We start from the raw sequence: 25924 nt of genomic DNA, 5'->3' as shown, positions 1-25924 counted from the left end.
CTATATTTTCAAAGTGGCACACATGGATCATATCTTACCAGGGTGTGAAGATATTACATTATTCTCTCTCTCTCTCTCTCTCTCTCTCTCTCTCTCTCTCTCTCTCTCTCTCTCTATCTATCTATCTATGTCACACACACACACACACACACACACACACACACACACGCACGCGCACACACACACACACACACACACACACACACACACACACACACACACACACACAGTATTGTTAGTATTGGTAGTATGATCTAGGTGAGACTTTCTTTGAAAGTGCAGAAATTACATCTTTTGTAAGACAGAACCTCTTCCTTGCCATATATAAGACATATTTAGTATATATACACTATACTATAGTATTATTTTACATTTTTGTAATTTTTAAAAATTACATGTAAGTACAATGTAAGACTTTACAGGATTTCAGTAGAATTTATAGAATTAGATTTTGTATTCTCTGTTATTATATACCTGATTTGCAAATATTTCTTTCTTTTTTGTTTATAAAATCATAATTGGAATCTGAATCTGAGGAACCTTGAACAAAGTAAAAACTTTCAAAACTCTGTCAGTGGAGGGCATCACACTCAAGTAGGCTAAAGCAAGTTTGATTAATTTTACGGTGTAGCTAACGAGTCAAAAAGAAGTGCTTGTTAAAATGTCTTCGACCAGGTAGGCTGGATGGTGTAGCCTTTTGGACTTTCAGCACCATTGGTCCCTCGTAAATTGCCCGTTTGGGTAGCGTCAGGCTACTGCGCATGTGTGTCTTTTAATCAACACACGCGGGCAGTGTTTGATAGGAGGACACTGAGGAATGAATACTAGGCTGTCTGCGCAACGCTGTCGAGAGAAAGCGCATCCATACGGCCGCAGAAATGTAACAACGCCGCTACGTTTTCCGACAGTTTTTATTCTCTTTCGAGCTGAGCCAGAGGCATGTTTCATGTCGCCTGCTGTAAAACTCCGCTCGTTTGATGGAGAAATAAGAATTTCTCTCTCACAGCAGGGAATCAGTGAGGAGAAGAGAGGAGAAGTCATTTTTTCACGATTAGTCTCTTTCTGTGTTGTTCAAAAATGATAACGGAGTTGGTGTGCAGTGCTGTCGCCCTGATCCTCTACGTTAACACCCTTAAGGCGGATTTCTGCTACGATGACAGGTAACTACCTCCATCAACATACTGTCTGTTGTACTAGTCTTTATCTCATTATCTGTTAAGGGAAACAATGGGAGACAGAGTAATAACCATAACCTTTACAGTTCCGGATATTACGGTATAGTTTATCGTTTTGTAAAGCAAACTAATATTTAAGGGTTATGCGGAATGTTTACTTTGCTATAAGGCAAATTGTTACACTTGCAGTTAAAAGTTTGCGACTGCAATTATAAACACGAAACATGAATTAACAGAGTTTTTCTAACAATATTCGACACGAAATCTCAGTCTAACTTGATGTCAAATCGATGTTCTTCATCTCTGGGATACATTCTTTCATTGTCTCTAACCAGTGGTTTCGGTTGTCAGAGAAACCGTGAACACCTCGTCGACACGCGGCGTAACGGATGTTGTGTGCGCTGTCGGAGGGGAGTGTTGCAGTGAGTCTGCACACAATACCTCTTGTCTGAGCTATTTCTTATGCAAGGCATTAAGAATGCTTTTATTCTGGAGGAGGTGATGTTATACACCACCCCCGGGGCGTTTTTCTTTGACACTCAATGAGAAGAAACCAACCACGAAATGGGAGGATTCGCGTAGACACTGGTCAAGAAACGGACCGATCTTAATGAATAGCCCCAGATGATTTAAATTCAACGTGAAGATTTAGCCTATCGGTAGGCCCTCAGATGAAGCCCTACAGAACAGTGTTATTGATGAATTAAAGGCACTCTGCCTTTGACCCACAATGCCGTGTATAAAGTTTGGGGCAGGAAATTGCTTTTTCTTGTAATACGGTCATTTTTGCCGAAATTTGTAAGCATATCTAGAACTATTCATGACTGTTTAAGCATTCCTTATACGAAACTTAAATCTAAAAATCTTCAATTACCCTTGTTATTTCAAACAAGACTGTTGAAAGTTAGAAGTCTTACGGAGGTATGGGGCACAATATTACGGTATAACCTATATGAATAAAAATTAAGATTTGCTCTGCAAAAACTAGTAACTACATAAATCTTTGATGTTTTGATGTTTTTTGACGTCTCACGTAAAATAAACGAGTCCTCACCCTTTTAGATGAAGAAAATAAAGAATTGTGGTTAAAAGCATATCCCTTATACTGTTGTGGTTGTTAAATTAAAGCTGGTGACCTTTAACATTCAGACGTAGTTTTAATTTGCACCCAAGAGGCTTGGCGTAAGATTATGTGAGTGTGTATGTGCCCTGATGTGTAGTCTCTAGAGTGGCTAGGTCACAGCGTATTCTATCAGTGAATTGACACCTCAGAGTCATTTATCAAATCAACTTCTTCTGAAAGGTCAACAATGTCCTTTCCTCTGACCTGTCCCTTCCTTTGGGATGTGCGTGTGTGCGTGCGTGTGTGTGTGTGTGTGTGTGGGTGTGTGTGTGTGTGTGTGTAGCACAGGCTGCATACATGATAAGAGAGCCTCTGAGCCTAATGAGTGCTTTCCAGTAGTTGCAGCTCTTCTCTTTATTTTTTATTCCTGCTTGTGGATGCGCACTAACCAGTGCTGTACTGTGTTGTGTGGTTGAGGTCCAGGGCTCCAAAAACATGTTGTCTGTTTTTTTTAATCATGTCAACAACTTTTCCTGGGAACAGTATGGAAACTAATTTTTACACAATCAGCCAATCATAATATTAATGAAAAGTAGAAAAACTGTTCATGCCATATGCCATAGTTTCCGTCATGAACACCATTCCCATGGCTCTTTCCATGAGTCCGTGGTCAAAAAATGTCTTACATATGGCTTGTTTTTGCCCTCAAGTTAAAGTTCACTGGGTTTGTTGTGATGAACGCTAGTTGTCAAAACATCCATATGTCCTCCAATCAGTAGACCACACCATATGCCAACACCCACCATTTGTGTTTGGTTTTATGAGGAAATGACTCAGCCAGTGGTGAGGTTGTTGGTGCTAGAGGGGGATTGGTGAGGCTGGCTCATGATTGGTGTCTCTGACAGATTAACTACTATGGCTGTATCTCTGTATGCTGAGTTAAATCACTTTAGTCAGTGTAGTTCATATGAAGGAGCAAGAACAGATGTCCTGAAGGGAACTTTTAGAAGATGGATACCGAAAGAACATAACATAACAGCTTCAACTGATCACAATTTTTTTTACTGTGATCTGTAAACATTCTAACAGGCTTCAGATGTACCAAATGAGTGCTCTTTGAGTTTAACAAACAAACATGAACAATTTTGGTTAACACTGTGCCAGCCTGAATATCCCATGTACCTTAATATTTTACATAGCACATGTAGCAATACATGTAGAGACAGGAGTGCGATAGAGTATTTTTGCACATATTGTGCACCCCTGCTTAGTGTTAAATATCACAGAGAATATGTAACACATGGTGTGTTATGCCCTGAGCTTACGTGGCCTTAGAATATCGCAATGGGTCTTGGAGGACTTGGTAACAAAACATAACCCTATTAAGTTTAAACAAGACTGAAACAAGGCACTGATTCAGTCAGGTATTATAGCTCTGAATGACACAATAACACACCTTTTCCTGCAGACGTTTGAGGTGTTAATGTTCTAGATTTGCCCTTTGTGCTCTGATTCCTATTAGCATTGTCCCTGGCTATCAGTCAGTTGGTGTGTGATCCACATGTGTCAAGAGGCTCATCAGTTTAGTTTGTTTGTGTTTGTATGTGTGTGTGTAGTGCTGTGATCACCCTGTGATTGATGGACATTGTCACAGAGAGTGCACTCCTGTGGGCTGTACATGTTGTCCCGCTGCTGTACAGTGGAGTTCCAAGAGTGTGATCTTGCTTTGTATCTTAGATTAATACTTTAATATTAATATTAGTCAAGGATACACATTAATCCATTAAGGTATCTGTCTAGTAATCAGAAGGTTGCTGGTTTGAGCCCTGCTGCTGCCAGGTTGCTGCTGTTGGGCCCCTGAGCAAGGCACTTAACCCTCAGTTGCTCCTGTCTAGGTTTGGGCTGCCTAGCAGTATCCTAGTGATACCTGTTGCTGTTGTTGATGGCAGGGCAGTCAGCAGTATTATTCTGTACCTCTGTACTACTGTGTGTGTGTGTGTGTGTGTGTGTGTGTGTGTGTGTGTGTGTGTGTGTGTGTGTGTGTGTGTGTGTGTGTGTGTGTGTGTGTGTGTGTGTGTGTGTCAGGTAATGTAAATCTCCAGTTGCTTTAGAGCCTTGGTTATCATGTGGAAGTAGTTGTATGCTATTCATTAAACCCTTAACTCCAGAAGGCCCCTTACAGAGGCTTATTATAACTCCATGTCCACCTCCCAGAGTCATTAGAATTCCTTGAACAGCTCCATGACAGGAAATGTAATACTCAGGAATCACCTTAGCACCATGTAGTATTAGGATGTACCCTGAGATTCCTGGCAGGGTTGTTTTGAGTGACTCTCTGCATGGCTTTTCAGTTCTGCTTGCAGCAGAAAGAATTGGTGTGTTTGGGGCTAGATTTTTTTCATGCAAATAACACTCATTTGAAATATTCACCACTGCACATGCAGATAAATCACCCCAGATGGACTTCATGGATTTGTTATTTTTGCTTTCAGGCCAGTGTAATCAGTTTTAGATTCTGCAATTTGCAGTTGCATTGTTAATCTTGCCCCAGTCATCACTGCTTATACAAGTTTCCACTGTGAACAGTTGGCATTAAAACTAATTAAAAAATGAAAGTGATTTTGCATAGGATGAATCTGGTTTTCTTTACTCTCTGCCCCTCAACAAACTTTCCTTTTGATCCTTCAGTGGACACATCTTAAAGCACTGTTATACCAAAAGTGAAATGGGTGCTCTTTAAATGCATGCATGTTAATGCAGAAAGGCAGTGAGCGTGAAATATAATGAGTTTGCACAGAGTAATTTTAGCAGGTTGGAGGCAAGAAAGACATTTCAACCACTTGACCCACCAGAGTACATCGTAGAGTTTTTACACAGCAGAATCTGCCATTCCTGCTGAAAAGGGCTGAAAAGCATAATTGTGTGTGATTAGAGAGAGAGAGGGAGAAAAGAACCAGAAAGGTAGAGAGAGCTAATATGTTTCCATGGATATAACCAAGTAAAGGAGTCCTTGTATTCCCCCTACTGGCTCAAATGTTCAGCATTATTCGGCGACGCATGCATTCTCAATATCTTCACCAAGGTACACGTGTTTAGTCTGTGCATGGATATTTGGATGGATATTAAAGAGCAGGGAGGAGCAAAAACCAGAAAGCATCACACTTGCTATAAATCCTGATTACTTGCAGAGTTTCACTGCTGAGCTTTTTATAGCAGCCTTTGAGAAACTATTAGCAACCACAGCACGTTTTTGAGACTGAGAATAAAGCAGACCACATTCAGGTTTAAAAACCATTTATGCACTTCTGCTCTCAATATGGTCTAAGAATATTTCAATAATAGAGGATAACCAAGGCTGTGCTAATGAAAGTGGAAGTCTTGCTATCCTTAAATTGAAGTCATGTGGTCCAATGATGCAGAATCGTAGACCTAATGTTACAACATCAAAGAAGCCCACTGGAAGTGCTCTGGCAGATACCATGAAGGGGAGCGGAAACCCTTTATGACTGTTGTCTTTGAGTGCTGTCATAGAGCTCCTGGGTGAATGAATCTACTATATGCCCAGACACATCAGGGAAAAGAAGGGATTTTGAAAGGAAAAGGACATTTGCTCCTGTGAGATGAAACATGAGCTGACTGAACCACATTTTATGTTTGTGACATCTGGACTTATATTGTTTTGCCAGGAACTTAGGCTTTGCTGTTCAATTGATTTGCCGTGGTGGTGGTGTGTGTGTGTTTTGTGTGTGTGTGTGTGTGTGTGTGTGTGTGCTTATTCAATTTTAATATTCCCTTTTGTAAATGTACCATTATTTTATTGTTTTTCCCTTACATATAGGCAGCAAAATTCCTGTGCTGAAAATTATATGTCCAGCTGGACACTGTAGCTCAGTTGTTAGATTACTTGACTTGTAGTCGAATGGTTACTTGTTCAAACCCTGCCACTGTTGGGCCCCTGAGCAAGGCCCTTAACCCTCAATTCCTCAAGTTGTATTCAGTTATAATTGTAAGCCTTTTTGGATAAAAGTGAATGCTGTAAATGTAAGAACTGGTGTTTCTGCTATTTAGATTTACCTTTGTTTTTCCATCTTATTAAAACATAATATCATATCATAACTTTCACTTAAACCAGTTAATAAATAGGTAACCACATACACAGTACAGTACATACACAGTACATCTTGTTTAAAAGATAATGATTTAAAAAAACATTGTTAATTGACTAAAACGGCACTCTTAACCACAAACATTAAAAAAAAAATGCAGTAATAAAGGGCATTAAGAATGAGAAAAGTCTGTTCTGTATAGGTTCGCATTAGTTGGTAAAATGCTCTCTTTCATATTTTTTATTCTGTTAATTGTAACAGGTATGCACAAAATTTTAAAATAGCTCCAATCATGTACAAAATTTGCCAGCTGCACTGAAATGAAACTGTTATAGTCAACATTAAAAAGGGTTGATCAAACTGTGAGTACTTGGATATGACTTTAACCTAACTCAGTCCAGCACCACACTATTAATCAGTAGAGGCCATCTCAATAGCCAGACACAGATGGATGAGTATGTGTGGACATTTTATTTCTAAGGTTTTCTCCATCACTAATAGGTCAGCAGGATGTGGTGTAGGGAGAAGGGGGGTTGATTAGAGTAAACCCTGGATAACCTTTGGCTGGCCTTCACTGCCAGCATTACTAGTCTTCAGTGGCATAACCACAGTGTAACACTGTCACATTGGTCATGATGTTGGCAATTGGAGACTCCCTCTGTCATAGCTGTCTGGAATTATATTCTCCCAAATGTCAGTCATGCTGCTGAAGACCAGGAGCTGTACATTCTCTAAAAAGGTACAGTGTGTACAGAGTTTTAACACAGGCTTGAGGTTAATTAGTGATGATAAAATCTCAATCTTACAATTCTTCAAAATCATTCAAATACTATGGGTGTGCTCTGAGTCTGGCTGTTGGGTTTCCTGTGGCTGAATTGCTTATGGAAGTGAACAGTGATAACCCCTGGTTGTTACTCGGATCTCTCCTGCCACTTCAAGAGCTGATCTGTTGCTCTGTCAGATTGTATTTCTACTATGCTGCACTTAAATGTAACCATAATAAGCTGGGTCTGCACTGGTGTTACATTGCACCGAAGAGCTGCCATGTGCTTTCTTTTGCTAACATAACATGGTTTTTAAAACAGCCCCAGTAAGGAGAAACCTACACCCTGTGGGCCTGAAATTACACACACTTTCACAGGTGTTTTTCTTCCCTAAGAATGAGTCCCTATTGTGTATCATCTTAGAGAACCCACGTTCTTCCTCTCTGTCCTTGTCTACATTTTCTGTCTAGAGTGAAGGGAACAAAAAAGTTTAGTCTGATTTCTTCTCTTCACCTACTCTAGCTGGCAGGGCATCTGATTGGAGGCAGGGCAGGGTGTCTGGACTGATAACAGGCTTGGTGCATGGGCAGACGTGGAGAATGACAGTGATGAACCGCCCCCGGAGCTGTGATATGAGTGTGTCTCTGTCACGGTGGCCTCCATGCTGTAGTTACAGCGCTTTTGGACTGACAAGCTAATCATGTGTAATCAGGGACCCTGGTGTGCTGCGGGCCCAGATAATCTTTTAACCGAAAATGACAGGGCTTCAGAACAGGCTGAACCAAGACAGCGGCAGGCTCCCTCTCACACTACCATTAAAGAAGTGCTGACTGTTTTTCATACTTATGCTACAACAGAGGACAGGATAGAGAATTATCTACCTAACAATGACAAAGGAAACTATTCACATACATATAAAACAGCCTTTGTAATTGAACAAAAACTGATCAGGATTAGTCCTATAATGATTCTTAAGCAGAATAACTTGAAATATTCCTGCCAGCTACTTCAGAAAAAGAATAGTTAGCATACACTGAAATTACAAGCAGTCTGTTAATAAAGTGTTTTATTTCATTCTATGCTTTGGAGCTTAATTTTAATGCTTTGCATGACCCTTACAACAGATATTAAAAACATTTTTTCATTTTAAACAAGGAAATTTTGGCAAGGACAATGAAATAACTTTAGTTGTTGGTGAAGCAAAATGTCAGAAGGCTCCATTCTCTGATCAAAACTCTGGATCTCAGTCTCTGGTGTTTGACTGTTGTTAAACGGTAGATGTATAACTTTGAGCCCTTGTCTGAAGTTACTGTGTATGAAGCAAAGCATTTATCAACCCATTCTCCACACTGACAAAAGCATTATTAGTACATTGTTAGTGATCTGGAACCATGCAATATGGTGGGACTGAAATGCATTGTGTCAGTATTAGAGACACGTTTACATCCTCTGTGTTATGCTACGCTGTGTATGAACTCAGATAGGCAGTACACAAACACTGCCAGAGATGACTGCAGCATAATGAAAACTTTTAGTTTTGCCTTTGTGGAGAGGCTTTAAAAATTACTTTAAATGTCAAAAGTTGAGGCCCAGTTTCTTTGTGATTCCAGTAAAGAATCATCAAGCATCTGCCCATTCACAGAGCCGGATCTCAGCCAGCAGGGAGCGTGTCCAGCCTCATGTTTTGTCTGCCAAGCCCAAGTCTCAAAACTCAAATACCCAAATTATATATACAATCATTTGTTGTTCACCTCGTGTTTAAATGTTTGTTTAAATGTAATTTTGCATCATAAACAGTTGAGTATATGGCACTATAGACATACAGGGGAATGGTAAGGCTATTTAATGCTCTCCAGAAATCTCTTTCCTGGGTCAGTGCAAGCATTAGATATGGTCCCAATGTTAGTGGGACTCCTTAATATGCCCAGTTATATATAAGGTTCTATCAGTTAGGTTACTTTCTTTTTGATAATATACTGAGTGTGTGTCTCAATTTAAAATGCAACAGGATCACATTAATATGCCTACAAACCACTGAAAATGTTATATTGTAGACTCCCAAGAAAAATGCTCCACTATATAGCTAACATATGTATGCTATATTCAACTTTGGCTAAAACGTATCATTATGTTAATTATATGCTGTGTGTTTTAGAGGACTATGGTTGCTTTGCATGTCTGGCTTGCTCTTTTCATGTTAGAAACCATGTCTGGGATATTTTTCATTCCCTATGCAGAAGATTCGGAATCTGGATACACTAGCACTTTTGTATGGTTTTTTTTTTTTTTTTTTTTTTTTTTTTTGTGTGTGTGTATGTGTGTGTGTGTGTGTGCACGCGCATTTCCATTTGATGATGTCTGGGAGGTGGGATGGTGGGGTGGGGTGGGTAGTTGGTCTGAACAGCTTTCAGTAAAACCTCAAAATACACAGATGTATTAAAATCCACTGAAATAAAGTTGCCAAGTGAAAGTTGCTAAGTGTCCTCACATCACAACATGGTAGCTGGCTATTTATGGGGCCCATTGGGGAGCGAAGGATGAAACCAACCTGATAATGTAACAGGAAGAGTTGTAACATCTCAATGAGAATCTGTTTTATTTAAATGGAAGTTGTTTGTCAGGGACAGTGAAGCAGGGAAAAGAGGCTGCTTTGTTTATACTTCCTGTTGATGTGTAAACAAAATAAATATCTGTATTTGTTTTTATTTTAATCATTTATTTTTTCTTTCAATGTAATGTGCTGAAGAGAAGCATCATTCATTCCTTCACTCGTCACTCATTGTTCCTTCCTGTGTATTAATTGGCTGTTTCCAAAACATGGCCAGAAACACTGGATTTGAGCACATTGGACTTTCCACTCTTTTTCCATGCAGTGTTGGTAGAAAGAGGTGATCCACAGCCAGTCATGTAATGCACTGCTCTACAGTATGACACCTCGTTTAGACCACTGCCCATGATTAGACTTATTGCACTGACTAAATAATTTTTATTCATTCACACACCAAATAATCTGCAGACTTTGTCTGTTCATGTATGTGTGTGCCTGACAAGAAGGCTGTGGCTTGCTTTGCTACACCAGCAAATGAAACCTAATTTCACTACATCTCATTTTCTTCTTTCTTTTCTACTTCCCTTTGTTTTCTCTCCCCATATCTCTTTCGTTCTCTACTCCCTGTACCCCTCCAAATCCACTCATCACTTTCTAAATGGAGCTCTCCATTCAGTCTCCCTCAGACAATGACATTTCATTTGGACATTTTATTTTTCCTTGGCAAACGCTTGTCTGCTGTGGTGTCAGCGTGTAGGAAAGGCAGCACTGTGACAGGCATCTCTATTGAGAGAGTAGAAAAGCTTTGCGATTGGTCGGCAATAAAATGGCTTGTCTATTTGTCTCTCTCTTGCTGTCCTTTGTTTGGTGGCGTCCCTGGTTTCCAAGTCGATATCGGCAGAGCGAGGCTGCTGTGCTCGTGAAGAATGGAGCACTGGCTTTGGCCATCCTGATATAAAGAGAAAGTCGGTCACAGGCAATATGTGCAATTATCTCAAAAAATGCTTTTCTGAGGAGCATTGCTCTCACCTTATCTGTCTCTTGGTAACATTAAGTAGAACTGATAAAGTAAATTTGCTGTTTTATTCTCATGCCTGATATCTTCCCCTGTCTGTCTATTATCTATCACACCAAGGCCCGGATGTTCAATGCTGTACTAGAGAAGGCAGGAGTACAGTTCAGCAATGTATCTTTACTAATCACATGTGATTTTATTTTTGTCTTATTTGGCTTATGAAGGATTATTGTATTCTCTGCTCTTAGGCTAATTTAGATTCACCGATGGTGATGGTGAGAAATGGCATCTTCTCTCTTCTGTGCAGGTCACTCACCATGTGCGTGATATACTGCGATCCAATGTGATATTTTCCACTGAAACAAATGGCAGATGAATGCTACATTACACAACTGCTAATTCGAACCATTTCAGACTGGGACCAGGGACACGCCTTGCAAGCTCTTGCTTGCCTTGCTGTGATGAGTGTGTGGTGGGTTAGGGCTAGGCATTGATTGAATGAGGCAGACAATGGACAGTGGACACAGCTGGTCATATGCAATAACTGCCAAGTGGTGATTCCACTAAAAGCATTAAAGAAAAGAAAAGACGAGGATTAAAATGGAAGGAGAACATGTATGCCATGAAGTTTGGTATTGTGATGAATAGGATTGCTCTCTCCTTCTCTTTGTGTCCCATTCGCTGTCTCTCCCTTTCACCTCCTGTGTTCCTATTTTGCGGTTCCTTTGGAGTCTGGCTTTTAATGACTAGTCTGGGCTGGGCAGGTCGTACATTGACGGGGTTACAGTGTGAGCACGCCATTCCTCATTAGGAAGTCTGCACGCTATGGCACGTGCAGGCCAGCCTCCCTGTGCTCTCAGCCAACATGCTGTGCCTCTCCTGGGGCTGAGGCAGCCACGGTCTGCCTGTAGCAGGTGGGAGCTTTGTAGGTCACCAGCCCACCCTTGTTCTCCTGAGAGAATGGCTGGGGGTGGGGGGCAGAAGGGAGGCAGAAGAGTAGGGCAGAAAAATGAGAGGCAAAGCAGAGCAAAATGAGACAAAAGTAGTAGTTAGCAAATTCATCTTTATGGAATCATTTTCTGATCAAAACCTGATTAAAAGTAGGGTCAATAGAAGTCCTGTATTCAATAAAAATATTAGTTTAGAAAATGTCTTGACGGCAGTAGCAGTTAATAGGCATGTTAATAGTTATGTTATAATAAGATTTAGAATTCTGCATTTATATATGCAGATGATAGAGGAGCTGTGTTAATTTACTGCTTACTCAAGGAGTGGTAATTACCTGGCCAGACAATAGAATGCCTTAGACTACTTAAATAGATCTATAGTATTGAATACTATTAGGATTTTTCAATTCGCTGCCCTTTAATGTACATTTTAATTTTGAATCTGTATTACCCAACCAGTAGACCATTGGTGTAGACAGCAATGCCAGGGGCTCCTCTGGGTAGCCATATAAATCCCATTTTAATTTGGTTTTATAGGAGATATATATTTAAGAAAAACTATCTATGCTAAAAACTGCATCCTGGTATTGCCTGTTAAGTATATCTCTGCTCTGTTTAGCAATGCATACATTTGAGCTAGCGACAATGTAAGGCAAATCAGCATACATGTCATATTAAGAGCATCTCAGAGCATAGCAGAGAAAAGCTTACAGATTTTGCTTTTCCAGACGTGTATCCTCACCGAGGGTCTTTGAGTTGGAAAGGCAAGCTCCATTGAGCATTGGTAGGGTGGAGGAATCAGGGGGGAAAGGGGATAAAGGTGAGGGTTGTCTGGTGTCTTTAAATCTTTCACTACAATTTACTGCTGGATCTGTGGAATGATTTTCATAGTCTCTGTCTCTGCAAGATATGAAATGTTAACTTCTAACTTGGAATGTTTTCTCCCTCACTGCTCTTCATAGGTAAATGTGCACAGCTGTGTCCCCATTCAGTTGTATATAATGATTTATGTTTTTTTTTTTCCATTCTAGAGACTACACTTACTATATGATGAATGATTATAAAACAGATATTTATTAAATGTGTATGTGCAATAAGTGATTTTTCTGCACTGAGATGTGTGGCCCTTTATACATCTTATAGTAAAACTACTGTTTAAATCCTAATATCACCTATACTTCTACCCAACTTCCCATTATGAGACATCTGAACTGACCTGACCCAAATATCCATTTTATGCTTACAGTATAGTTCAACAGCTTATCATCTCCAGACAGACTTTAGAACATGTAACAGACTCCACTATATATTCCTAATATTGCCTAGCTGATTTCTCTGACTGACAGAAGCCCATCTATTTGCTAAACCATTGATTTCCTTTAACATTTTTCCTCTAACCTTGTCAATGGCACGGTTATTGATCATCCATCATTGGGCGATGGGCCTACTTGGTGCAGAGACCGTGTTCAATCTCTGGGGGTTGAGTGCAGATGGCTAAAACAATCGATTACAGATGAGAGAGCTCTCAAAACCATCCTCATCAATGAGGCAAAATACTCTATCAGATATCATTAGACTTTGTCCTTCCACTAGATTAGAAGGTGAAGCGTCTTGTCCTCTGTTTTGAGGCTGTTTTGAGTTTGTATATCCCTGGTGGAGCTTTTACTCCTATTGTGTACTGTTCTATACTGCTGTGAAAAACAGCTATAGAGCAACTGTGAATGGAAAAATGGTGTTTGATTATATTCACACATATGTAACTATATGGGCTTGTAGTTGCAAGCTTTGATTTAATTAAAATTGAGTTATTTTGTACAATGCTGTTTAGAACAGGTGTTATCACAAAGTAGCTTTACAGAAATCACCTGATAAGGGAATCCAGGGCCAGTCCACAATAAGAAAGCCAAAGGTGACAGTGGTATAGAAAAGCTCCCATTGTCGTCTGTTCAACAACTAATGGCAAACTAACAACCCAAACTGAATAAATTTGCTTTTTGTGATAAACTTAGGAGAATGGTGTCTCTCCGATATATAAGCGCCCCTCTGCTCTGCTGTCAACAAACCTGTGTGAACAGGAGAGCACCATGGTACGCCACCGCCACCATCTCAGTTTACCTTCATTCTGAATGTCCATGAACCCCAAGATCTGCACCATCTAAACAGGAACTGTAAGCTTGACTACAATTTTTCAACAAGGAATCTGAGTCCTGAACACTGGACTGAAAGTTGGGTCACTTGGACATTTTATATTTTAGTAACAAAAGTTTGTAATCAGATAAGGTAGTATGGTCAAACCTTCTATTCCTTATAAGGACTCTAGGTGCGGCATTCTGGATTAATTACATCAATAAACAACTGGAGTTGTACCATGTTGTTCAGAATTCATGGTTTCTCTTCCTTTAAACTGTGTATATGTGTGTATATTTGTGTTTGTGATTCAAGTGTAAGAGAGTGTGTGCGTGTGTGTGTGTGTGCGTGTGTGTGTGTGGGCGCGTGCATGTGTGTATTTCACGCCTTGGCTTAGTTGTTAATCAGGAAGTGTGCTTTATAAGTAGATGAAAAAGACCAAGTCTGACAGTAGGGGTCAGGCATTTCCTCACATGGCCCCAGTCTGCCTGCTCCTTTGAAGAAAAAAAGCTACCGGAAGACATTTGTCTGTTCTGATTGGCTGTTGGGTGAGAGAGGCAGCAGCCAGTCTCTGTGCTCATGAATGGACTAGAGGGAGTCATGCAGTGTTAATGAGGAACCCATTGCAGTTCAACCCCAATACCAGTGGTAGCTCCAGCATCTGGCCAGCTGCACTTGATGGCTTTGATCATTGGTGCCTGAGTTGGTTTTAACCTTTATTGAAAACACAACCCCCGGAGTGTTTCCTATAGGATATATAGTATGTGCTAAGGTTTTTCAAGCATATATGTCAGTAGTCTGCAAAATCCAAAGTACAAAGTCCACAGTTGGCTTAAATCCAAAACCATTGCCAAAACCATGTACTGCCTGTCTTTTACTTGGACGATGAGGCATAATATATTTATTTTTACATTTACATTTATGGCATTTAAGAAGACATGAGATGCTGTGTACCATAGCATGTGGATTTCCATATTCATTAATGACACACCAACCATTAATGACACAGCAGTGGATTCTGCAAGGCAGTATTTCGCAATCCCATTGCAGGGAGCTATATACACAGCAGCTTTTAGATTTATTCCTGCTCAAACACATCTAATTTAACTCACCAGGTAAACATCTGGAACTTCAGGTACTAAGTCAAGTGAGTTAGGATAGCCTGAGACAGGTGAAGGTGTAGTGCATGGGGAGTGGCTAATTCAAGATATGGCTTAGTGTCCTATTTGGACTCGTGTATATAACCTGCACAGATTTAGTTTTGTATAGTCAAAATGGTCTAAACTAGCATTTCTTACTCCTACTTCTAAATTTCTCCTGCATGACATTTTCCCCAGTAAGGATTCTACTCATTTAATAATTATCAGCCTCCCTAATGCGAGAATCAGATTTGCTAAAGCCTTTGCTTTGCTTTGTGCAAGTGTTCCAGATCAGGACCCGGTTGGTGAGGCTGTGATAGTGCAGTGGGTGGTCAGGAACATGACCTAACTGACCTTTTAATTGAGTTTGCAGTGAATCTCTGAAGAGACCCACTCTGAGGCATTTGGCTCTATTCTGGCACTGCTGTTCCTCTGTTTACACACATTGTATAATTTTTGGCTTGGTGGGAGAGCCAACTCCATAAACACTTCCTGACTTTGTTTGTAAATATTTCAACTAAGGAGAGAGGCACTCAGATGGCTGATTACTTAATATGCTTTCACACAGAGATTTCTCAATATTATATTATATTTTTAATTAGGCACTGCTGAAGTTCTGCAATACTGTCATGGAGAATTCAGAAATCAATTAATTTCAGTTTCATAAAAGCACATAAGCTTTCATGTCTTGGCATATTTAATTAATCCATTATAGAATTAACATATTTATTTTAGTGGTTATAAGAGGTTAACATTGATAATGGAAATGCAGGGTGGAGTGTGTTACATAAAGTGAGCTATGATGTATGCCAACTCAAGATAAATTGACTTTCACACAAATTGAGAGCTTGTCTTTAGGACATCATGGAATCATTTTTTTTTTGCCAAGCAGAATGATGGGAGATTGAACCTAACCCTCACCAAAAAGGAGACTGCTCTGAAAAATGCTCTGCATTCCAGAATTCCCCTGTGCCCAGATGCTTTCTTCTGGCATGTATTGTGCACATTCATTAATCTTTTGCCCCATGTCCAGTACTCTTTATCAGTCCAAACTGACATCCTGAGAAAGCAAGCATAAATGTTGTTGCTGAAAGAAAGAATAAACCTACAAACTGCTTTCACATTTCACAGGGAACTAGGAAGTATGACTGAGTATAAGTCAACATAAATCTATTACAGCATTTCAGTTTTTCGTGAACTTGATGAATGTTTGTATTATTTATGATTGTGATATTTAATAGAGTGCCAGCTGCAGCAAGTCTACTTCTAGCTCCCTCATGTCACACCATAGTTTGCTATTCTTTGCACATGTATATAGTGGAGGCTGCTTCAGATTGGTATTATGAAACATGATTAGTGCAATTCAGATATTCTGTTAAAGTATTGTTTGGGGTGTGTGTTTGTGTTTGTTTGCATGAAAAGGAATATATTTGGTTTGTTTAATTTTGCTTAATTGTGTTTTACAGTGAATGGGTGTTATGATCATGATTGTACAAGGAAAATTAAAATGTGTTGTAAAGGCATGTATACTATGTATACATACATAGTACAGCAAACTAATAATGCTCACCTGAGCAGAGCTGATTTTTCTGAGCTCAATTGAGTTTGGTTCTCTTGCACAGCCACAGATCAGTGAGTGCAGAGTTTGAACCCTTTTTCTCCAGTGCTGGAAAAAACGACAGCAGCCGCACAATGATCAGCTTCTGATCCTGTTAGTGTAGGAGTAAAACTTTAGTTATGCTCCCCTTAGAGTAAACAAGTATCTGCACCCAAAACCCACAAATGACCTACACACTGATTCATTTAACCTCTAGTCTATCATTATAATTGAAAGATTCAGCAGTCTATTGTGTGATCATTTAACATATATTTTGAATACGAACCTCCCTTTTAAATGAATATTCAGTCTGGACAAAATGTCCATCACTAGCTCAATAAGGCTACAGCACTGAATCCCAGCAACAGAAAATTGCTGCTCATGTAAGTATATCCTGTCTCATGAGAGGAGCTAGTGAACTGGATTCTACCAGGCAAGTCTTCTAGTGAACAATAACTCTCTTCAAACAGCTATTTAGTAATTTCCAGTCCTTACAGTTAAACTGGTATAAAATAAAATTAATTGCTTTTTATATCATCTTGAAAAACATTGCTGTTGCTCCACAGTATAGATATTTGATAGGTATGGCCTTATTTACTGGTACATCACTTGCAAATCTCTCCAGCAAGCATATGGTACATGACAAAGGTGAAAAAGAAACAGAAGGATGTAATGATAAACCTGAGATTTACCAGTAGTTTGTAAGACATAATCTCTCTAATGTTTTTACTACTTGCAGTTGGTTTGAACCACAGCAGTAACCGAGTCTGCTTATTCTACAGCATGACGTTAGTTTACACTGGCAGCGTTTATCTCTGTGCACAACATGAAACCGTAAGCAGAGACGTACACTGGCTCAATAAAGCTCAAATATTTTGGCAAGACTCAAGAGCTGGGTGTCACAACAGGACACTGACCAATACTTTCAAAATAGTTTGAACCAGTGACCTGATAAGTGTCTCTAATCCTAAACAGAATATCTGGAGGATAACCCGTAGCACATGCAGTAGCTGCATTTTGATGCGGTTTATTCCTGTTGTGCAGGCAGTGGCTACATGATATAAGATTTTAACAAGTAACATAATTTATTACTAGTATTTATAGTGTATTATGTTCTAGGTCAAATTTGGTGTGACTTAATATCACAGTCACATCTTTATTATGAACATGCTTTTTCTGGGTTCATACTGTGGTATTAAGGCTTTAACTTTGTCTTAACATCTCATAACATTGTCTTAATCACTAATGCTAGAGGTAAGCTCTATAGAAGAATGCAACTTATTCTTGTAGATTAATTTTAGCCTCTTTACAGTAGCCTGTCCTGTAAGATAATGGGAATACTTCATAAAAAATATAACAAAACACTATCACCACCAACAGCACCTCCTGGCATTACACATTTACACATTGTTAGTTCTACTGGGTGCAGTCTGACACATAAATTGTGTGTGTTCTGAAAGGATTTTTTTTCTATGTAAATTGTAATGCATTGTCTCTGGCATGGGAGGAGATATAAATTGGGGCTGAACAAGTGAGCTGAGCATGCGTGTGTGTTTGAGTTTCCGCACTCTGTCATAGCAGGTGGTGAGTGGCTAGTGCACTGGACGGTGTCCTCAGGTCCGAGGCCATTGTGTGAGCGTGCGGGCAGACACAGACCTCCACATTTCCCAGCACTGTGTTTCCTGTCTGGTGAAACAAAGCAAGGCGTTCTCAGGCTCCGGGTCTGTTCCATACAAAAGTGTGTGTGTGTGTGTGTGTGTGTGTGTGTGTGTGTGTGTGTGTGTGTGTGTGTGTGCGCGTGTGCATGCGTACGCATACGTGTGTGTGTGTGTGTGTGTGTGTGTGTGTGTGTGTGTCACGCCTGGGCCATGCCACTTAAGGTGCAGCACAGAATACATTACGGATCTGTTTCTATGTAGCATGTTAAAACTGCGTTGTTATTTGTTATTAATTATCTTACACTTTTGTCTCCTGTCCATTTTGCCTCTTGGTTCCAATTAAGAAGCTGAATGCTACTGCAGTTTTGAGCTGTTGTGCAGGATTTCCTCTGGTTCAGATCTTATCTCTATGTACAGCTTATTGGTAAATTTCACCTTAGTCAATTATGTTTTTACCATTCAGTCTTTGTTTCTATATTTTTTTGAAAATTGTAATTGCAGAGTTCATTCCCCTTGTTGTTCGGGCTGGGTTTCTTTCTCTGTCCATCCTACCCTGTGGAATTTATTTCAATTTAAATATGCAAAAGCTCTCCTCCCACATCCTTGCTGATCACAAATTAAAAGAATACATTCAACTGGTGAATACATTAACAAAGTACAGGGATTGTCCTGTTGTCGGGCCATGACAGTAGCCCAGTGATGGGATTATTTAACTGTGTGTGGGGAGGAACACCCACTCAGCAACAGATGCCTGAAGAGCAAAACCCAGCAATTTGACTGTGTGGAAAGCTGTTAGAACTATGAAACTATGGAACATAATAGCAATATGGTACTTTACCTTACATTTGACCTGTTGTATATCCACATTTCTTAACTATACTTGGCTTGTGTAACTGCTATGTGTGAGACCCTGATCATTATACTCATGCTCTTTTTTTAATAAGGGGGTAAATAGAAGTGTTTTATGAATTAATTTACTAAATGGACTGTAATACAAACACAATAGTTTCTTATTCCTCCTTCCTTAATTACTGTAATGTAGAGGAAGTTCTGTCTTGGCCACTGACCAGCTCATGATGTTGTTTTAATACTGATCTCTAAAAGAATGCATATTTCATTGACCACATCAACCAGCATGGCCAGTATCCACTACATTAAACAGGTTTTACCTGAGAGAAAAACTACCATATGTAGTAATTTATAATACACCTTTTGTGTGTGTGTGTGTGTGTGTCTGGCCAAGTCCTTTAAGAAGTGAGGACTGGTCTTGACTCCCAGGGTGACCCCTTTTCTTCCGGAGCTGTATAATAAAGTGTTCAGGTGTCACAAGCTTTGACATAAAGCCATTGTTCCAGGCATAGTCCTCATTGACCCCAGCTCCAATATAAGTCCATCACTCCATACACAGTTCTCGAAGACCACAAGCCTAAGCTAAATTATTATGACTATATGGTAATTTGTGCAAGATCAACTTTTGAGTAAATAAAGAAGAGAATTTGATAAGATTTTATAAGATGACTAGAGATTGCTGGAATCTATAAAGGTGCACTGATAAGCAGTGTCACTATGACTACATGTGCTAATGATGTTTAACAGGCAAATGGATGTAGTAGTAAATGTTTGTTGAAGATGTGAGGTTGTAAAGTTGTTGGCTGTGTGAAGCTCTCATCTGGAGCTGATAACACAGACCTTGGGGAGTTGTTTGAGTCAGGCTCTTCCTTCCGTAATGCCTAACTATGTGTTAATGATGTGACCTGGGAACTATTCTCCACCTGGTGCTCTGTGCTTATGTGTGTGTGTGTGTGTGTGTGTGTGTGTGTGTGTGTACATGTGCTTGTGTGAGCTGAAATGAGTGGAAGAGCCTACATTGTGTGTGTATGCATGTGCTATTTGTCATACAGCACTGTGTACTGTGTCTGTGTACATCATTGATTAATTAATTGCCCTCTTTCTTTCCTTCACCTTCTCTTACCTTTCTCTCCCTACATAAGCCGGGCTATCAAAACCAACCAGGACCTCTTGCCTGAGACGCCTTGGATGAACATCCTGTACAATGACTTCTGGGGCACCCTCCTCACGCACAGCGGCAGCCACAAGTCCTTCCGGCCCCTCTGCACACTCTCCTTCCGCTTCAACTATGCCCTGGGCGGCCTGGAGCCCTGGGGCTACCACCTGCTCAATGTGGGCCTGCACTGCTGCGTCACTTCCCTCTTCACTACACTCTGTCGGCCCCTGTTTGGCACCGGCCCGTGGAGCCTGCTGGCGGGACTCCTCTTTGCCTCCCACCCCGTCCACACAGAGGCAGTGGCAGGCCTGGTGGGTCGAGCAGACGTGGGCGCTGGATTGTGTTTCCTGCTCTCTCTGCTCTGCTACACCCGTCATTGTCGTCTCCGCCCTGGCGCTGGGCGTTCTCATCGGGCCAAGTGGAGGGCATGGGCATGGCTTGCCGGTAGCCTGGTTGCTGCGGCAGCAGCCATGCTGTGGAAGGAGCAGGGAGTGACTGTCCTGGCCGTGTCGGCCGTTTACGATGTCTGCGTGGTTCACCGCATGCGCTTGCAGCAGGTGCTGCTGCTTTTCTTTAAGGTGAGTGGGGTTCTTAAAACCTTAGCATGGGGCTCTGCTTATGAATATCTGACAGACAGGCCCTTGTTTACGATTAAGGCTCCTCAGTACATAAACTCAGGTTCTTGGTTTTGGTTTTGGTTTTGTGGAGCAGTGTCAAAAGTGCAAATTGGACTACCCCTATCTCAGAATGTAGGACTTAATGATTTAAGATAACGAGGAGTAGCAATACCATGCAAGAACTGGAAAAGGCCATCCAGACCTGAGATATATATGATATTTAGTAAACACATGTTGTTTTACACTGGCTGTGGTCTGTAGTATGCATTTTTTGGCCTGTTACTGTGTCTTGGGCACTAATCCAACAAGCAGCATGAAGGTCTCTGTTGAGGAAAACCAGTTTTCCAGTTTGCCCTTCCTTGTCTCTCTTCCAAAGATTGTGTGTGTTGTGTATGTGTGTGTGTGTGTGTGTGTGTGTGTGTGTGAGAATGTGCTTCTAATGTTTTTTTTTGCATCCAATTTCCTCTTCCCCTCCCTTGGGGATGACTTGGTCAGCAATAGCCTGATGCACTTCCTTTTATCTACCTTGAGGTGTGTGTGTGTGTGTGTGTGTGTGTGTGTGTGTGTGTGTGTGTGTGTGTGTGTATGTGTTTGTTTTTCATTAGGCATGTAATTTGAAAAACGTTTGGTGTATATCCACAGCTGGTTAACCAGAAAATGAGCAGAGCTCTGGTTTTCCTCCCTTTCCTCACTGGCTAAACGGAGAGGGAATACACACACGTTGTGGCCAAACAGTGCTGTTGTATGTGTATGAGCCATTACCATTGACCTTCATACTATAAACAGATACCCTTAGCATCTCTTCTCAGACCAGTTACAACTCTTGTTTCCCAAACAAACCAAAGTGCATTGTTTAGATTTGAGTTTATTCCACTTAAACTCATCGCTCTTATTCAGGGGCTCCATAGCAGCCATAACTATAAAGGATACATATAGAGAAAAAATAGCAGACAGGCTAATTTAACATCTGGAATCATAAATGATTATGCAAAATAACAAGAAATTACCATTTTCCATGAGCAAATTAAGTGTAGCAAAAATTATGATATGAAATACAACTGTTTTATTTTCTCTGGTAATCTTTGGCCTCCCTGAGGACCTCTGGGTGTACTTGGAGTACTGCCATAGCCTGCCAGTTTAGCATGCTCCCCCTGGGTTTATCTGTTGAGTTTAAACCTGGTGTTTTGGCAGGGGCTCCCACCCTGTTCCACACAATGGGCCACAGACACTCGGACCAGGCCAAGCTCTGCAAACACATGCCAACCCTGCACATGGTGCCAACACATATGGAGCTTTTATCATGCCCATTTTACCCATCTCCTCCTATGTACCCATGGGTGGAGTAGACTTGAGGTCCATGCCCCGTCTTATAGCATGGACTATCATGTGTTAGATTAGAGCTTTCTGGGCAGCCTGGAGAGTATGGGAACACAAACACTGGAGGAACGAGAGGTAACATTGAGGAAGGGAAAACATGTTCTCACTTCCTCTCTCTTTCTCTCTTTTTTCTCTCCTTCTCAATCTTTCTCTGCTGGCACTGTTGATTAGGTTGTTATTGGTAATGGCTTTTTGAACAACACAGGACAATAACACATGCCATGTTTATCTTTGCAATCACAGGGGTGTGCATGTAGAAGGAGAAGTAGGAGAAAAATTGGTTTGATTCATTAATATTCTCCGTGAATATATGGGCCCTTAATATTAGACCTACTTTCATTTGATCAGAGTCTAAACCGATGCCCTGATTATTGGTCTGGCCGCCCAAGCATGTGGCGTGGACAGAGGGCAATTTTTCATCTCATCAGCCATTTAATAGGATTGCAATGAGATAGAATCCAGGGTAATTATATCAAATGCATTCTGATCTTTGGAAGAGTACTAGCACTACTGCAGTACAGTCAAGTTGGCAGTGTTTTTCTCATCTCTTGTTATTTTTTTCCGAAAGCAGAATAAAGAAAACAAGTGAATCAGCTGTTTTAGTTACATGGTGGCAGAATATATACTTATTTGTCTCAGTGATGTTTGGTTAAGGAGATTAGTGTAGATAGGTAGTAGATGGCATGATTAACGATGTGCCAGTTACCCTGTAATGGGACTTTCAGCCGTGAAATAAATCAACTCCCTGTGCTTGGTAAATAGCAGAGCTGGCCAGTCCAGTTGTAAGCTGTGTCTGGGAGTTTGCATCTGCTTGGACTTTCATGTTTTAAAACTGAATCAGTGTTTGTGAGGATACATACATTTGCATAATAAATGCTTATGAATATAAATGCATATGCATATAAATGCTTATTTAAAATGTCCATGGACAGAACTGAAGTCAAATTTATGACTTTGAAAAGTGATTTTAGGTTAGTTCTGAATAATGCATGTATTTTATTTGATAAATGAGAGAATATTGGAATAAACATAATCAGTGTTAAATTGAATAGTTTTGTAAGTTACAAAGGAATTGTGCAGTCCAAACCTGAACTAATTCCTGTTGTCTTGCTTTTGTTGTTCTGTCAGCACCTAGTGTGTGTGTGTGTATGTGTGTATGTGTGTGTGTATGTGTGTGTGTATGTGTGTATGTGTGTGTGTGTGTGTGTGTGTGTGTGTGTATAGCCCCCTCACTTTGGCATAACATTGTGCCTACTGCTTTGTTCAAAGCTATTGATCACCCTAAAACGAGGTTTGGAACTGATCCTTCCCTCCCTGACATTGACTACTCATCAACATGAGTACTAGTATACTGAAAGATAGTATGCAAGTGCAAGACATGCAATGTGAGTGGATCCTCCTGCAGTTCGATATGAGCTATGTGCGATATAGTGACGCAGAAATTAAGGGAGCTGACCAAGAGAGGAAGTTAGCCACTCCCTCCCTCACTTGTGCATTAGTGAAGAGCTCTGCTGCCCCATGCTCATAACTGCTCTGTGTGCTTGATCCTTTGTGTCTCCACTTATGGAGAGGAAATAGGAAATTGCCTCAGTTCTCCACAACAGTACCTCCGCACACTGGGTTGGACTTGGTTGTTTGCAACTGTGAATTTTGTTTGTGCTCTTATTACACTGATTTTTGTTTGTTTATTTGTATGTGTGTGTGTGTGTGTGGTGGGGGGGGGGGGGGGGGGGGGACCTGGAACAGAAATCTTTGTCAGGCAAAATGGAGAGAATTTGATCCTCTGAATCTTTTGCATCAGAGCAATACCAAAAATGACTTTCTTTTAATGTACCTGTATCTTTTAATTTGGGTGATGTTTTGCATAAGAAATAAAATATAAAAAACATGATAATAAAAATACTAAAGGTTAAGCACAGTCCAGTGGCTATGCATAAAAGTAGACACTTTATTTGTGTTTAGTAGGCTTTTATTTGGGTAAAGTAAATGTTTAAGGAGTTGTGTGTGGCTTCATCTAAGAAAAGTAAATAATCAAAGTCTAAATGGTCAGAAGTGCAGAAGCTCCTATTTAGCAATATTTTAGCAATACAGTGCTTAAGTGCTAAAATAAAAGTGCAACAAAGCCTATTTAAATTGATATATCCTCAAAAGACCACAAAATGTTTCACTTTTAGAAAAAGATCAAGTTCCAGGGCACAGAATTTATTTTGATAGTTTCATAGTTTGAACTGCAGGTTGAATCACTTTTGTGTTAAACAAATGTAAAATGTATTTATTTTAAAATATAACATGTATTTTCTTAAGAAATAGACTGTTATTCCTGGCTATTTGGGGGAAAATTGCACATCAGCTTTGCCAACAATGTAGAGCAAGTTTCACTTGTTTTTTCCAAATTGATCCAACCACATTGTCATATTTGGGAAAGAAACCTTAAGGTTCTTCATGAAAGTGCCTGAAACTAGTTCAAAATTATATTGGAGAGTGAATCTGAAGTAAATTGAAGTGCAAACTGTTGAGTGAATCAGCAGCTCAGTCTGAGTGGAGAAGCTTGTTCTAAGATAACTGTTTTTAAGTTTTAACACAATAATGTAGAACTAGTATATACATCTAATATGTGTCTGCTCCTCTCCTTGTTTTCCAGAAGAGAAACGTAGGACTGTTGGTAAGTCTGGCTTGGCTAGCTGGTTGGGGGATGGTCCTGTTAGCAGCTCGGCTATACTGGATGGGAAACAAACCGCCAAACTTCTCCAACTCTGACAACCCGGCAGCTGATTCATCTCACTTCCTCACTAGAACACTTACTTTCCTCTACCTTCCAGCAGTCAATGCCTGGCTCCTCCTCTGCCCTCACACTCTCAGCTTTGATTGGTCCATGGAGGCCATACCCCTGCTCAGAACTGTTTGTGATCAGAGGAACTTCTGCTCAGTTGTATTCTATACAGTTTTTGTGCTACTTGCGTGGTTTGGCCTGAGAAGCAAGGATTCTACCACATTCCATAAGACCAATGCAAAATCCCATGTCACCAATGGAAAGGTCCTGACTAATGGCCACAGTCTCCATCACCTTGACAGCAATCATCACCATGACAGCAGTCACCACCACAATGGCTTCACTCCAGTAGAATTTCCTGAGAATACCCAGAATGGGTATTCCAGACACGTCCCCACTTCCACTCATGCATCTTTGCCATCCAAAGAAAACATGGTGGTCTTCTCCCTGGGCTTGCTGGCTTTGCCCTTCCTGCCTGCCACCAACATGTTCTTCTACGTCGGCTTTGTGGTGGCTGAGAGGGTGCTCTACATCCCCAGCATGGGCTTCTGTCTGCTGGTGGTGCTGGGGCTGAGGACCCTGTGTGTACGAGCAAGGCAGAGGAGCTCCAGGACGCTATTGCTGGGCTGTACTGCTGGGCTGCTCCTGCTCTATAGCCTCAGAACGGTGCACAGAAACCAAGACTGGCAGAATGAGGACTCGCTCTACAGGTCTGGCATCACTGTCAACCCCGCTAAAGGTATGACAGAACTGTGGTTTTGATGTTAAGATTTTGATATTAATTTTTTCAAAAGTTGTGAAAAGGATACACATTTTCTAGAAATAATTAAGCAACATTTCTGTCACTCAGCTTGGGGTAACCTTGGCAATGTCTTGAAGAACCAAGGTAAGATGCTAGAGGCAGAGGAAGCATACAGAAATGCCCTGTATTACCGTGGCAACATGGCTGACATGCTTTACAACTTGTGAGTTTCTGTCTTACCATCCTATCAATCATTTTGAAACCCATTTTGAAA

The 25924-nt window shown here is 40.6% G+C and overlaps 1 protein-coding gene across 3 annotated transcripts in view; it reads left to right on the top strand.

The window, feature by feature from the left end:
* The first annotated feature begins 822 nt into the window (after positions 1–822).
* The window catches only part of tmtc2a (transmembrane O-mannosyltransferase targeting cadherins 2a), a 34976-nt gene continuing 9874 nt past the window's right edge, over positions 823–25924 (top strand). For all 3 annotated transcript variants that reach the window (XR_003411332.2, XM_027020219.2, XM_027020220.2), the window contains exons 1-4: positions 823–1160; positions 20131–20722; positions 24780–25647; positions 25759–25873. Coding sequence is in view for 2 of the 3 variants with exons in the window: in XM_027020219.2 (XP_026876020.2) it covers positions 1078–1160; positions 20131–20722; positions 24780–25647; positions 25759–25873 (1658 nt within the window). In the remaining variant the exon portion in view is untranslated. The remainder of the gene's footprint in view (positions 1161–20130; positions 20723–24779; positions 25648–25758; positions 25874–25924) is intronic.

The sequence above is a fragment of the Electrophorus electricus genome, chromosome 7 (assembly GCF_013358815.1).
Source record: "Electrophorus electricus isolate fEleEle1 chromosome 7, fEleEle1.pri, whole genome shotgun sequence".
Taxonomy (NCBI): domain Eukaryota; kingdom Metazoa; phylum Chordata; class Actinopteri; order Gymnotiformes; family Gymnotidae; genus Electrophorus; species Electrophorus electricus.
Note: the sequence above shows the minus strand (reverse complement) of the source record. Positions and strands in the feature narration are given on the sequence as shown.